Raw genomic sequence first — 13,276 nt, 5'->3', positions numbered from 1 at the left:
TCTATCGGGCCAGATGAGCCGGGTCTAGCGGATCATCCCGTCCATGAACAACCCTTAGAGGTAGGGACCGATTCCACAACTTTCCTATAACCAGAGGGACGAAATTTGTAATTAACTCTTAGTTAAAAAAAAGGGGGGCGTTGAAAAGAAGATGCACCGGAATAGGAACAAGAATAAACCCGTAAATAAGTCACACGTGCCGAGCGGGGGTTATGTCGTTGAAGGGTAGCATTGGATACTGCTGCCTCATACAACTTGCCTGTGCCCTCCTACTTTTTATTTTATTTTTTATTTTCTTTTAAATTCCCGCCATCTTCCATTTAAATGTAAAAAAACATGACATTTTTTAATTATAATATCTCATATTTGTTTTATTAACTCTATTATTTTATATATTTAAATCATTTCTTTCAATCAAAATATTTTAAAATAAAATTGTGATGGAAGAAAAGTTGATTTTAGGAGAGCAAAATATATTAAAATGAAATAAAAATTGATTTAGTTGTTATTTAATATAATGATATATTTTTTTAATCGACGTAACAAATTTTTAAAGTTCTTATATTAAACTCATTTTATCTGATTATATGTTCATCTTGTTATGGATAGAATTTATGAAAAGTTTACGATGAAATGGACGACAGATTTGATATTCATGTTACCAAAATTTACGTTAAGTATGAATTTTTGAAACTTTCTTACATCGCTTGAGAAATTTCGAAATAAGAAAATTTTAAATTATGTTGCATTTGTTGAAAAATTAGAGAAAAGGTTCAAAAAAAAAAACCAACGAACTATTCTATTTGTGATGCTTATTCCCAGATACCATTATTGCTTCTTCTCCGGGAAAAGAGAATGATTAAGTCTCTGATCTATTTTTTTTGATGAAAAATCATTAAGTGTTCTCATTTTCTATGATTAAGTCTCGGAACTATTTTTCTTGAATGAAAAAACCATTAAACTTTTTTCATCTTACTTGAAGTCTCTAGACATATTTTTCAACAAAATAAAAACTTTTAAAGATTAGTTATTTATATTATTTTAACCCAAAATAAACTAACTGTAATGGACTAGAATGGTCTTAAAGTAAAATTATTTGTAACCCTTTAAAAATAGATCAAAAAGACGGAGATTGATGTAGAGTTTAAAAACAGTGAAATTGATTTAGGTTTTATTTTACTTTAAAACATTTCTAGTCAGTTACAAGTAGTTTTTTTTGTTAAAAGAATGTAGGTAACCAATTTTTAAAAAAGTTCAATGATTTTTTTATTACAAAAATTGTTCAGAAACCTAATTATTTAAAATGAGAAAGTTTAATTATTATTTTTTTCATTCAAAAACTTAATAATTTAAAATTAGAAAGTTTAATAGTTTTTTCAATCAAAATAATAATTTAAAAACTTAATTATTCAAAATAAGATAGTTCGTTGGATTTTCTGAACTTTTCCCAAAAAATTATTACACTAATAAATAATTAAAACAAATTTTGTTACATTTTAATATATTTTTTAATTTTAAAAATATTATATTTACAGCAATAATACGTCTATTTTTATGGGTTTGGGACCGTATCTTAAATGTTACTCCATGTGTTCTAATAACATATACGTTTGGTGATTTTTTTTTGTTTGATAAATATATTTATTAAATTATATTATATTATATTAAACGTGTTTGAAACCTTGTCTTTATTTCTAAAAATCAATTAATGAGATAAAAGTAGAAGGACTTTATGTTATTATAGGGTTGGGTTTCAATTATAATGAAAATTATGTTGAGAAAAGTAAAAAGTGATTTCCACCTTTGGATCAATTCTAATTGAAGAGAACCACTAAACCAATTCTTTTCTAAAATGCAATTTATGGGTTGTTCTAGAATTAAAAGTGATTAATGGTTAACCACAAGGGTGATATCTGATTGGTTTGAGCTTGGCTTCAAAGGTCAAAAGTATCATGAGGTCTCAGGTTCATATCCAATGAGTAATAAAAATCTCTTTGTGGCCACATAGGTTCAAATGCGGTGACTTTGGACAATCTGCAAAGCAGGTGGTCGCCCTGGGATTAGTCAGCTCGCATAACAGGTTGGATATCTTGGTTAATAAAAAATATGATTAATGGTCTAAATCTTTTCTTACACTTCTCACCTTAACGCGTATTCTCACACGATCCTTCATCTATTGTTGTATACCTATATATTTGAAAATGATATCGGATGTATTTAATCCAACTAATTATGGAATAATATAAAACACTGTTAATATAATTCAGATAATGTTTAATCCTTTTAATCAACATGAATTATAGCGTAGGCTCGATCCCTTGGGCCAACCTTAGGCTGGCACCCCTTCAAAGTGTAATGGACGTCACCAACCTAGACTAAGTTAGCCTTGTTGATCACCCGTTGATCCCGTCCATGAAATCAAAATCCCTCAAAATCTTCCATCAAACCAAATGGGAGTCCCATTTAGTTTGTGGGATTCAATTGGATTGAGAGGGATTTGAAATTGAATTTTATTACAATCCCATGTTTGATTTGTAGGATTTCTGGATTTGAAATCTTAAAATCCCGCAAACTTAGGAAATCCCACGAGAGTGGTTTGTATTTCACGAGGTTTCATGTAATTTGTATGTAATAATGTTTTAAAATATGTTAAACATTTTTATTTTTGTAATATTCAATTAATGAAACGATCATTTATGTTATAAAGGTTAGGTGTTTTTTGTAGTTTCACAGTGTTTTGCTGTGAAAGTTTACTATTATTTATATCGTCTTATGAGTCTCACAAAAACAGTATGATCTTACATGATCCTATATATGGAGGTTCGACCGAGAATGTTATAAAAATAAAAAAAATGAGATGATGAATCTCCGTCAATCATTTATTTACGTCATTCTTTTAATTAATTTCTTTTAAAAAATCATCTAAAAGGACGATATCTGTCATTTGTTGCATATAGATTATATATGAAAATTTATTTATTTTTATAAGAGTTATTTAATGCATTTAATTAAGTTTTTTTTATTTACCATTTTCATGACTTAAGCATGATTAATTTTTCATTTAACTTTTTATTTTATTTTATATGACATTTGAAACAAACTTGATTTAGTTTTCATTTAAAATATTTATTTTTTTATTTAAGTAAATTATTTAAGATTTTTTTTACAATTTTTGTCAAAAATCGTATACAATATCCATAATTAATTAGTGTTTTATGATCGGTAATTTCATCAAATGTCAGATGTGATATTGGGCATAGTAAGTTTAAGTGGAAAGAAATACAAGTTATCCACAACATTACATGTGATATTTATCACATGTGATCTTATATATATTAAATCTATTATGATACATATCACATGTGATTTTGTTTCCATTTTTTTTCAAGTATTTAATTTGAATCATTGTTTTCACATTTTAAATCACGTATGATTAAGAAAAAAAATTGAAAATCTTTTTCTTTTTGGAAAAAAAGTCAATTAATTATAAATCACAATTGATTTTGATAAAAATAGATTTTTTTTATTATAATTATTGCATTAAATAAAAAACAAATCCTTTAAATGAAAATCAAATTTTCCTGATTTTAAATGTCTTAAATAGAAAAAAAGTTAAATAAAAGGAAAAATACTAAATAAATATCTTGAATAACTTTTATATAAATAACTGATTTTTATAACTTTATTTATTTATTTTTAAATTTTTTTATTTAAGACGTAATTTAATCAATTTTAAGTAGAATTAAGATGAGAAGTGTAAGAAAAGATATGAACCGTTGATCACCTTTAATCTTAAATCGATTTATGAATTGCATTTGATATAAAAATCTTTTCTTACGTTTCTCACCTTAAATCTCAAACCGGATCCTCAATTTTAATATGTAAAAGATTGAGAATCGTGCATGATATACAGCTTGCAAGGCAGCATCTTGTGCGGACAGATCTGAAAAATCTGATCTTAAAAGCGACGAGCTTTATATCTTGTGTGTATATATCTCCCCCCTTCCATTTTTATCCATTTGCATTCTTCTTCGATTCCATTCTTCTTCACCATTAAAGCAAAAACCCCATAAAAGAAGCCAAGAAAACATAAATCTTATCAAACCAAACACCGACTTACTGCAACATCTCCCTCCCTGTTTCACCATCCATTGATTCACACAGGATGAAGCAATGGGGTATGAAGACGCCATTAATGGTGTTCCTGCTGATAGCAATGGCAGCACGTATCAACGGGGAAGACCCTTATAGATTCTTCAACTGGAATGTTACTTATGGTGATATCTACCCTCTTGGAGTTAAACAACAGGTATATATATATATATATATATATATATATACATACACACACACACACACATATATATATATATATATACATATTTCCAATTTGTTCTTGATTTCATTTTAAATCCCATTTCTGCTGTAGATCTAAATTGAATTCATACATTTGGGGTTACAGGGGATTTTGATAAACGGGCAATTTCCAGGCCCGCAAATCGATTGTGTGACTAATGATAATGTGATTGTTAGTGTTGTGAATAGCTTGGATGAACCTTTCCTCATTACCTGGTCAGTTCTTATCTGTTCTTGTTAATATGTTTCTGAATTCATGTTTATAACACGAATTGAGTTTATAGCACAATTTCGTGAACCATTTGAAGTGATAATTTCATGGTGTATGGATCAGGAATGGAATCCAGCAGAGGAGGAATTCATGGCAGGATGGAGTTTATGGCACAAATTGCCCAATCCCACCTGGTCAAAACTTCACTTACATTCTTCAAGTTAAGGATCAAATTGGTAGCTTCTTCTACTTCCCTTCCCTTGCTTTTCACAAGGCCGCCGGAGGGTTCGGTGGCATCACCATTTCCAGCCGTCCTATGATTCCGGTCCCTTTCCCGCCACCGGCTGCAGATTACACCATTCTCGCCGGCGACTGGTTCAAGCAAAACCACACTGTGAGTAGTTTATCACTCGTACTATTACTAACAACTGATTCGAGTTTTGATGCTGTTGATCGTAATCCACATGAAAACTTTCAGGATTTGAAAGCGATTCTAGACGGAGGCTCTGATCTTCCGTTTCCCGATGGTCTTCTCATCAATGGCCGTGGATCAAACGGATTTACATTCAACGTTGATCAAGGTAAAACTTACAGATTGAGGATTTCGAACGTGGGGATGAGTACATCGATCAATTTTAGGATCCAGGGGCATAAAATGCTGCTAGTTGAGGTCGAAGGGACTCACAGTCTTCAAAACACGTATTCTTCTCTTGATATCCATCTCGGTCAGACGTACTCCGTCTTGGTCACCGCCGATCAACCTCCGCAGAATTACTTCATGGTGGTGTCAACCCGATTCACCTCTCAAATCCTCTCCGCAACCTCCATTCTTCATTACAGCAACTCTCCGGGAACTTTTCCGGCTCCTCCCCCCGGTGGTCCTACCATCCAAATCGACTGGTCTTTAAATCAAGCACGGTCCATAAGGTATATACATACATACATGATACATATATATAGACTTAGAATCGTGACACCTGGTTGTTTTTGTATGACCCGTGAAACCACCTAAATAACAGTAGAAGTTTGAAGAGTTTTTTATCTTCACAATGTTTTTATTTTCCTCAAACTTTTAAATGGAAAATAGGTGAAATATAGCAAAAATTGGAGCGAAACAAAATACACCAAATAAACAATCACTTTATTATCTTTAATTTGACATTTATTTTAATATATTTTTTCATCCTTTTTTTCGGGTTTTTTTTCAAGGTTCTCGCTTGATCTTTACTGTATATATATACATACATATATATATATATAGAGAGAGAGGTGAAAGATTGTGTAAGAAAGGAAGTTACGGTAAGAAGCGTAAAAAGATTTGAACCCTTGTTTACTTTTAATCTCATATCCACCCATAAAATATGTTTTGAAAAAGAATTGATATGTTGCATCTCGGTGTACCTCATTAGTGTTAGACATTTAATTATGATTGATCCAATGATAAAGGTTTCTTCTAACACCTTTTCACCGTAATTTCTCTTCTTGCCGGAATCCATCCATATATACATATACATATATACTTTGTATAATGCTACTTATTGCTGGCTAGTAATCAGATTCTAGATAACATTGAAGGTAATCGGTTGTATTCAACAGGCAAAACTTAACGGCGAGTGGTCCGAGGCCGAACCCACAAGGTTCGTACCATTACGGGATGGTTAACTTCACTCGAACCATCAGGCTGGCTAACTCTGCTCCCGTTATCAATGGCAAGCAGAGGTATGCTGTCAACAGCGTGTCGTTTATTCCGGCGGACACACCTCTGAAGATTGCTGATTATTTCAAGATCTCCGGTGTGTTTTCCCTGGGAAGCATTTCCGACAGCCCCACCGGCGGTGGTGGTTACCTCCAGACTTCAGTCATGGCGGCTGATTTCAGAGGGTTTGCTGAGATTGTGTTTGAGAACTCCGAAGATACCGTACAGTCATGGCATATTGATGGCCACTTCTTCTTTGTCGTAGGGTAAGCTCAAACCCCTTTTTCTAATTACTTCAAGAGACATATCTTATTGGATAAATATTCATAATGAATGTCGTCATATTTCTTATTATTCGAAGTTATTCATCTGTGAATATATAAAATATGGAGTTCTAAACTATAACTTGGTTGAACGAACAGGATGGATGGAGGGCAATGGTCCGCTTCAAGCAGAACAAGTTACAATTTAAGAGATGGGATTTCCCGCTCTACGGTTCAGGTACCGAACGTTCAGTTGAACGATTGTACGACATACTTCATTGGCGGATGTTGTAGAACGTATTTTTGTTTACTAAATCTAGGATGTGTTTTATCGAACAGGTATATCCGAACTCATGGACTGCGTTGTACGTGCCATTGGATAATGTAGGAATGTGGAACATAAGATCTCAGAATTGGGCTCGACAATACTTAGGCCAACAGTTTTACCTTCGAGTTTATTCACCTGTGAATTCTTGGAGAGACGAATACCCGATCCCCAAGAATGCTATTACTTGCGGCAGAGCGAGTGGTCGCAAGACTCGTCCTCTATGATTGGAGGCACACGGCGTAGAAATCGTCACGAAAGGGTGACTAGTTCTATATATATTGAGTTACATTGAAATTTTATCGTGTCATTTTAGTTTTTCCAATTCTATCGATTATAAGTGATCACTTGATGTTTTTGATGTTGTTTTAAGAAACTATGCCAAAGTATTTAATGAACCAAATATCTATAAAATATTCTCGAAGATTTAGGCAAATTAAGGTGATTTTTTAACAGTAACGAGATTTTATTAAAAAAACTAGCAAGACGCTAAAACAAACGATCATATACAGGAAATCGTTAGGACCAGGTTACCGATCCAATGCTCCCGATTAATCTTAAACTAGAAACCCAAAAATACGTCCGAGTCACAATCACGTCAAAGATATTTGGCTTCTTTAGGTTGGTCTCACCGACAATGGTCACATTTTGGAACAACCATATATACCAAAGCGTAGTGAGAATAATTGCCTCGGAGCACGCTTTCTCTCCACTCTTCAACTGCGAATTTGAAAACCATGTAATCCGAGCTACATAAGAACTCAACACGGGATATCCAACTGTCACTATCTGCCAATTTGTTTCTAAATCTCAGTTGCCAAAAAGCAATAGAAAAACAAATGATCTCTTGACTCCGAACCCATATCACATAGAGGACAGAGCGATGATCCAACATCAATCCCTCTCCTATCCAAATTATCCCTAGTGGCTATCCCGTTCAAACCCAAACGCCAAACAAAAACATTAACCTTAACAGGAACTAGAGAATGGCCAAAAACCGGTCCCGGTCCCGGTCGAAAATGATAGGACTGGTCAAGGTACTTCATAATCGGTTATGGGCCGCCGGTCCCGGTCCCGGTCCCAACCGGTCCTTGCATTAAAAATAAGATTTTTTTAATGATATATATTTTTTATACATTATAAAATTTACAATTGGGTCACTCAAATACACTTTAAAAATACGTTTTAATATAATTAAAATTACGTTTTCTTATAAAAATACATTATAAAATTATTTAAAAATACATTATTTATAAAATTATTTGAATTTTCGGGCCGGGCCGGGCCGGTCTATAGTCGGTCTCATAACGGGTCCCGGTTCCGATCGGTCCTGGTCCCATGAAACTACCAAAAACCTCAACCGGTCCCAGTTTTCGGTCCCATAACCGGTCCCGGTCCGGTCCTTTGTCGGTCTCGGGCCGGGCCGATTTGGCCGTCTCTAACAGAAACTAACCGGTTTCATCTAGTACCAATCGAGTCCACAACCAACAATCTGGTTTTCTAGTTTTTGGTTGAAGAATGGGGAGAAACTGCGATTTGAGGCAGGTATTTTCAGCATGTTAATTGATGAACAAATTCAAACTTGAAAAGGATCGAGTTTTCCGAAAAAACCTGCTAGTGGAGGAAGAATCAAAATAATTTTGTTTAAAGTTTCACTTAAAATTTAAAAATTCAAATTGTAATACAAAATTGATGCTAACATGTGACAGAGTTGTGGAACTTGGTCAGCGAAATCAAAGAAAAAGGGTTTCGGTTCAAGTTTAGTATCAACCGTAGAACTGAGAAATCCGAAAGATTTGAAAGTTAATCAAGTTAAAATTAACCTAGCTAGGTGAAGATATTCAAATGGGCTCGGGCCTGGTTAAGAAAAGTGTGGTCGGAAGAGAACCGGTTACTGATTTTTGAGCACATACCAATTACATGAAAGGTTATACATTGCAACATATAACATTAATACTAAGAGATGAAGGTTCAAATAAGAACAAAGTCAAAGTAAGAAAACACGAGAACATCTACATCAAATATAATTCTATACTGAAATCACATGCGATATAAGTGTTCTTGTGTTTTCTTATTTGACCATTTTCTCGATTGAACCCAACCCTTATGTGTTAGTTAGTGTGTGTATGTATGTATAACACATACACATATACCTACACGGGGCATTATCAAATGAGAGCCCTCGATTACTGATAGAACCGTGAGAACTTTACCTTAAGGTATTGGTTTACATGATATTTTTTCATATAATATTGATTAACGTATATTTGTTTTACAACGTGTTTGTTTCACTATATGAAACTTGTCTGTGTAACACGTAAAAAAGTTTCACATTCTGAAATAAATTCATGTGATGTACACACACACACACACACATATATATATATATATATATATATATATATATACATACATACATACATATATCTTAATCAATACCGTAAATTCTATCATTAGATGAAAAAAATCATATAACACAATACATAATAAATTGGTTATCTGGGTTCTCAAAATTTTGTTGGTTCTCATATGATAAGCCATGCCTACATGATATACGTTTATGAAATATATAAAATAAGATATTTGAAAAAAAAATCACAGATAAGATCCACTAAGGCCCAAGGCCCATCATTTAAGATCTCCATGTATTTTCGATTACTCGTTTCGGAGTTTCGGGCACTAGACCAATTATTACACATGGACCGAATGTTCGAGACTGATTAAGGTCAACTAGAGGCCCATTACGGAACATCTCTATAGCCAGATAATATTCGGTATCATATGCTACATGTTACAGGTTATTTTTTAATGATTTCGGTTATAATTGCTTGACATCTTGGTGACAAACTTAACAACGATGTATGGGTTAAAAGTCATTTTGCATGTAAAATCTAGCAAAGATTCAAGTTGATCAAAGTTTGGTATGTTGTTAGAAGATCAAACACATACTGATAGAGAAGTTTCGGCCTTGAATGATTAATCTGATGTATAAAATCATGCCTCACCCCTACTGGCCACCTACTAGAAAATGTGACACGCTTTACAGATCTTATAACATATTTGACGCAATATGAAGGCCCTTGCTATGTATACTAGGGTTTTCATCATTTTCTAAACCGAACTGGCGTAATCGATCTGTGTGCCAATGCAAATACCAAAAATATAGTTTCATGCATAACATAACTGATATATCAAAACACTTTTAGCAAGCTAAAATGTGTAACATATAATAGAAATTGTTTTGTTTAATACCGATAGGTTTGAGTCCCCAGTGATTAGACGATTAAACATGTGACTGGAAACGATGCGTAATCAACAAGTAAATACGGTGCGTAAAAATTGTAAAGAACATGTTATGGTTAGTGATGGAAAACCTCGTAAATAAATAAAAACCATCGATTCATTAATAAAGAGTTTTGACGTTAAATTACGTGGTATGCAGAAACAGATGTATCTATTTAATGACAATAGCCAATAGGGGGCATGGCCCCCCTTATTTTCAAAGTGCTTAGTAGCCTTGTTTTTGTTCATATATATGCCCCTCTAGTAGTCCCACTTCACTTCCAAGAGTTCACCATTATCTAAAATTTCAAGATTTCAATTTAAAATCCTTTCATTCATAGTTGATTCTTAATTCCTTGACTAAATCTACTAATCTATGTAATAAACATTACAATAAAATTGGGTTTATAGGACACTCTCAATCTCTAAGCATCATAATAGACCGTTTTATAGGACCAAAATATAAAATGTTTTTATCTAAAAGTGTTGTAATAAGTTTATATGACGTTTTTGGATGTCTTAACAAGTTTTTTTAGAACATTTTTAATACAAAGTGTCGCATTAGCAACTTTATAGGACACTATTGAGAAAGTGTCTTATAAACTCAATTTTTTATAGGACATTTGTTTTTATAGGACAATTTTTTAAATAGCGACCTATAAAGCTGTTAATGAGATGCTTTATATTAAAAGTGTTCTAAAAAACTTATTACGATGTTAAAAATGTCATATAAGCTTGTTACAACGCCTTTAGATAGGACGTTTTATTTTTTTGGTCCTATAAACTAAGTCTTATAAAGAGGTCTAGTAGGACGTTTAGAAATTGGGAGTGTCCTATAAACCTGATTTTGTTGTAGTGAAAATTGGGTTTATAAGACACTAACAAAATTCAAATGTTTTAATATATCGTTTTATAAGTCTTAAGTTCACTATAAAACAAGGGGCTTTTACCAACGGAAAAAGCCGTTGATAATCCGTCTATCAAAGTCTGTTGGTAGAAAAGCCATAGGAAAATGCATCATTGACGGATCACCGACCAATATAACGATAGGTCCCCGACGGTAGGTGTTGCCGATGGCTAATAATACCGAGACGATACCGACGGCCAAAAAGCAAAAAATAATATAATTTAAGTACCGACGGAAAAATCTGATTTTTAGAAAATAAATAAATATAAAGAGGGAAGAAAATCTTGTAGGGGGAATTCAAGTTATATTAATTTATAAGTATTGATGTTTTAAATTTATTACAACAAAATTGGATTTATAGGACACTAATAATTTTTAAACGTTATAATAAAACATTTTATATAACTTAATTTATATGATAGAAAATTAAAGTATCTTATCTAAAGGCGTTGTAATAAATTTATAGATGCTTTCAAGCGTCTTAACATGGTTTTTGGAAGACTATTAATATAAAGCGTCGCATTAGCAATTTTATAAGGTAGTTTTGGAAAATGTCCTATAAACTCATCTTTTTTGTAAGACATTTGTTTTTATAGAACATTTTTTCAAATAATGTCATATATAAAAATTGTTAATAAGACGTTTTATATTAAAAGTGTCCTGAAAAACTTGTTAAGATGCCTAAAAGTGTCATATAAACTTATTACAATACACTTAGATAAGACGCTTTATTTTTTGTCCTATAAATTAAGTCCTATAAACTTGTCTATTAAAACACTTAAATTTTTTGACGTCTATAAATATAATTTTGTTATAGTGATTATATATATATATATATATATATATTAGAAGAATACTCACATAATGCAACGAGATACATTTCGATTTTAATATTTTGTTTTACTTTTTTGTTTCAATCAATGTTATAATACAGTTTTATGTGGTTTTGAGGAAAAAAAAATAATGTTTTTACTTTTTATAAAAATATAAATATAAAGATATTTCATAAAAAACTAAAAAAATATTGATATTGATATTGATATCAAAATAACTATTTAAAATTTCTCTTTTTTGTGTATTTCTTTAATTTATTTTTGGTATAATAATATAACTTTTTATAAAGATAATAATTAAGTATTTTGTTAGAACTCAATAATTATCTTAATTATATTTTAGATTTTTTATATTTAAAATGAGATGTTTATCACTTATTTGATTATGTTTATCTGCAATTAGTTACACGAATTCAAACATGAAGCTTTGATAAGTTGTACTTACGCACAATTTACTTGTAATCTTGAATTTAAGTAATATGCATCAATAAACAATACTTCATGCTTAAAAAATTGTTTTTAAGAGTTTTTGTCAAATGCTTTATAATATAGTATATATATATATATATATATATATATATATATATATATATAGGATGGGATACTTTGCAAACCAATCCATTTGTGCTAACCGTGAAAACCATCGATTTCATCATTTATTTTAGTGAATTTTTTTCATGAAATTGTTTAATATGATGAAATTGTTTCAAATAGTTCATTTCAAATAATTATGGACATTATCATCTTCATCTATTAATTTTAGTAAACAAATTTCATCAAATCTAAGAAACACATAAAACAATTTCATTTTTATCTAAAAACAAAATATATGAAACATTTTCATCATGAAAAAAAATCACATATTCACCAAATTAAATGGACGGTTGAGATTAAGTTGTATTGGTTGTACAAATGTAAAGAGTTGTATAATAACTCACCTCTACATACGGTTGAGATTGAGTTGTATTGGTTGTATAAATGAAGTCTCATCATTTCTATAAATATCTCAATTAATTGGGTTACATTAGTTGTACAAATGTAAAATATTGCATTTGAAACATGCTCTATGTATGTATAATATGTGATAAGGTTAAGGGAAATGCTAAATAAATAGAAAATCGAAAAAACATTAAAAATAACAATTATTTACCATTGTAATTCCTTGGAGTTTTGAATCTTTATAGCAACATTTGGGTTAACTCACTAAAATAAAATCGTGTTAATTCATTATAACAAAATTGAGTTTATAGGATATATACCATCAATTGTTAAACGTCCTATTAGACTATTTTATAAGATTTAGTTTATACGACCCAAAATTTAAGCGTCCTATTTAGAGGCGATGTAATAAGTTTATAAAACATTTTTTTTTCAGATAATGTCCTTTAAAATTCCTAATGAGA

The 13,276-nt window shown here is 31.3% G+C and overlaps 1 protein-coding gene and 1 pseudogene across 1 annotated transcript; one reads left to right on the top strand and one right to left on the bottom strand.

Annotated features, from left to right (window-relative positions):
- Nucleotides 1-2,274: 2,274 nt before the first annotated feature.
- LOC112501452 lies at nt 2,275-2,422 on the bottom strand (annotated as a pseudogene).
- Nucleotides 2,423-4,180: 1,758 nt separating this feature from the next.
- LOC112501430 (L-ascorbate oxidase homolog) lies at nt 4,181-7,207 on the top strand. The gene is made up of 7 exons (XM_025105067.1): nt 4,181-4,309; nt 4,463-4,572; nt 4,691-4,961; nt 5,046-5,494; nt 6,164-6,529; nt 6,686-6,764; nt 6,866-7,207. Exons 1-7 carry the CDS (start codon nt 4,181-4,183, stop codon nt 7,076-7,078), a joined length of 1,617 nt encoding a protein of 538 aa, XP_024960835.1. The 3' UTR covers nt 7,079-7,207.
- Nucleotides 7,208-13,276: the final 6,069 nt, after the last annotated feature.

Source organism: Cynara cardunculus, unplaced genomic scaffold (assembly GCF_001531365.2).
Source record: "Cynara cardunculus var. scolymus isolate 2C unplaced genomic scaffold, CcrdV1 Un_Scaffold_122, whole genome shotgun sequence".
Lineage (NCBI taxonomy): Eukaryota > Viridiplantae > Streptophyta > Magnoliopsida > Asterales > Asteraceae > Cynara > Cynara cardunculus.
The sequence above is the reverse complement of the archived record's forward strand: the minus strand, read 5'-3'. Positions and strand labels throughout refer to the sequence as shown.

Bases quoted from the DNA above. Each gene is read 5' to 3' on its own strand.
- LOC112501430 (XM_025105067.1), top strand. From the start codon at position 4,181: ATGAAGACGCCATTAATGGTGTTCCTGCTGATAGCAATGGCAGCACGT. The intron at 4,310-4,462 runs GTATATATATAT...TTGGGGTTACAG, and splicing joins CTCTTGGAGTTAAACAACAG to GGGATTTTGATAAACGGGCA. The intron at 6,765-6,865 runs GTACCGAACGTT...TTTATCGAACAG, and splicing joins TTTCCCGCTCTACGGTTCAG to GTATATCCGAACTCATGGAC.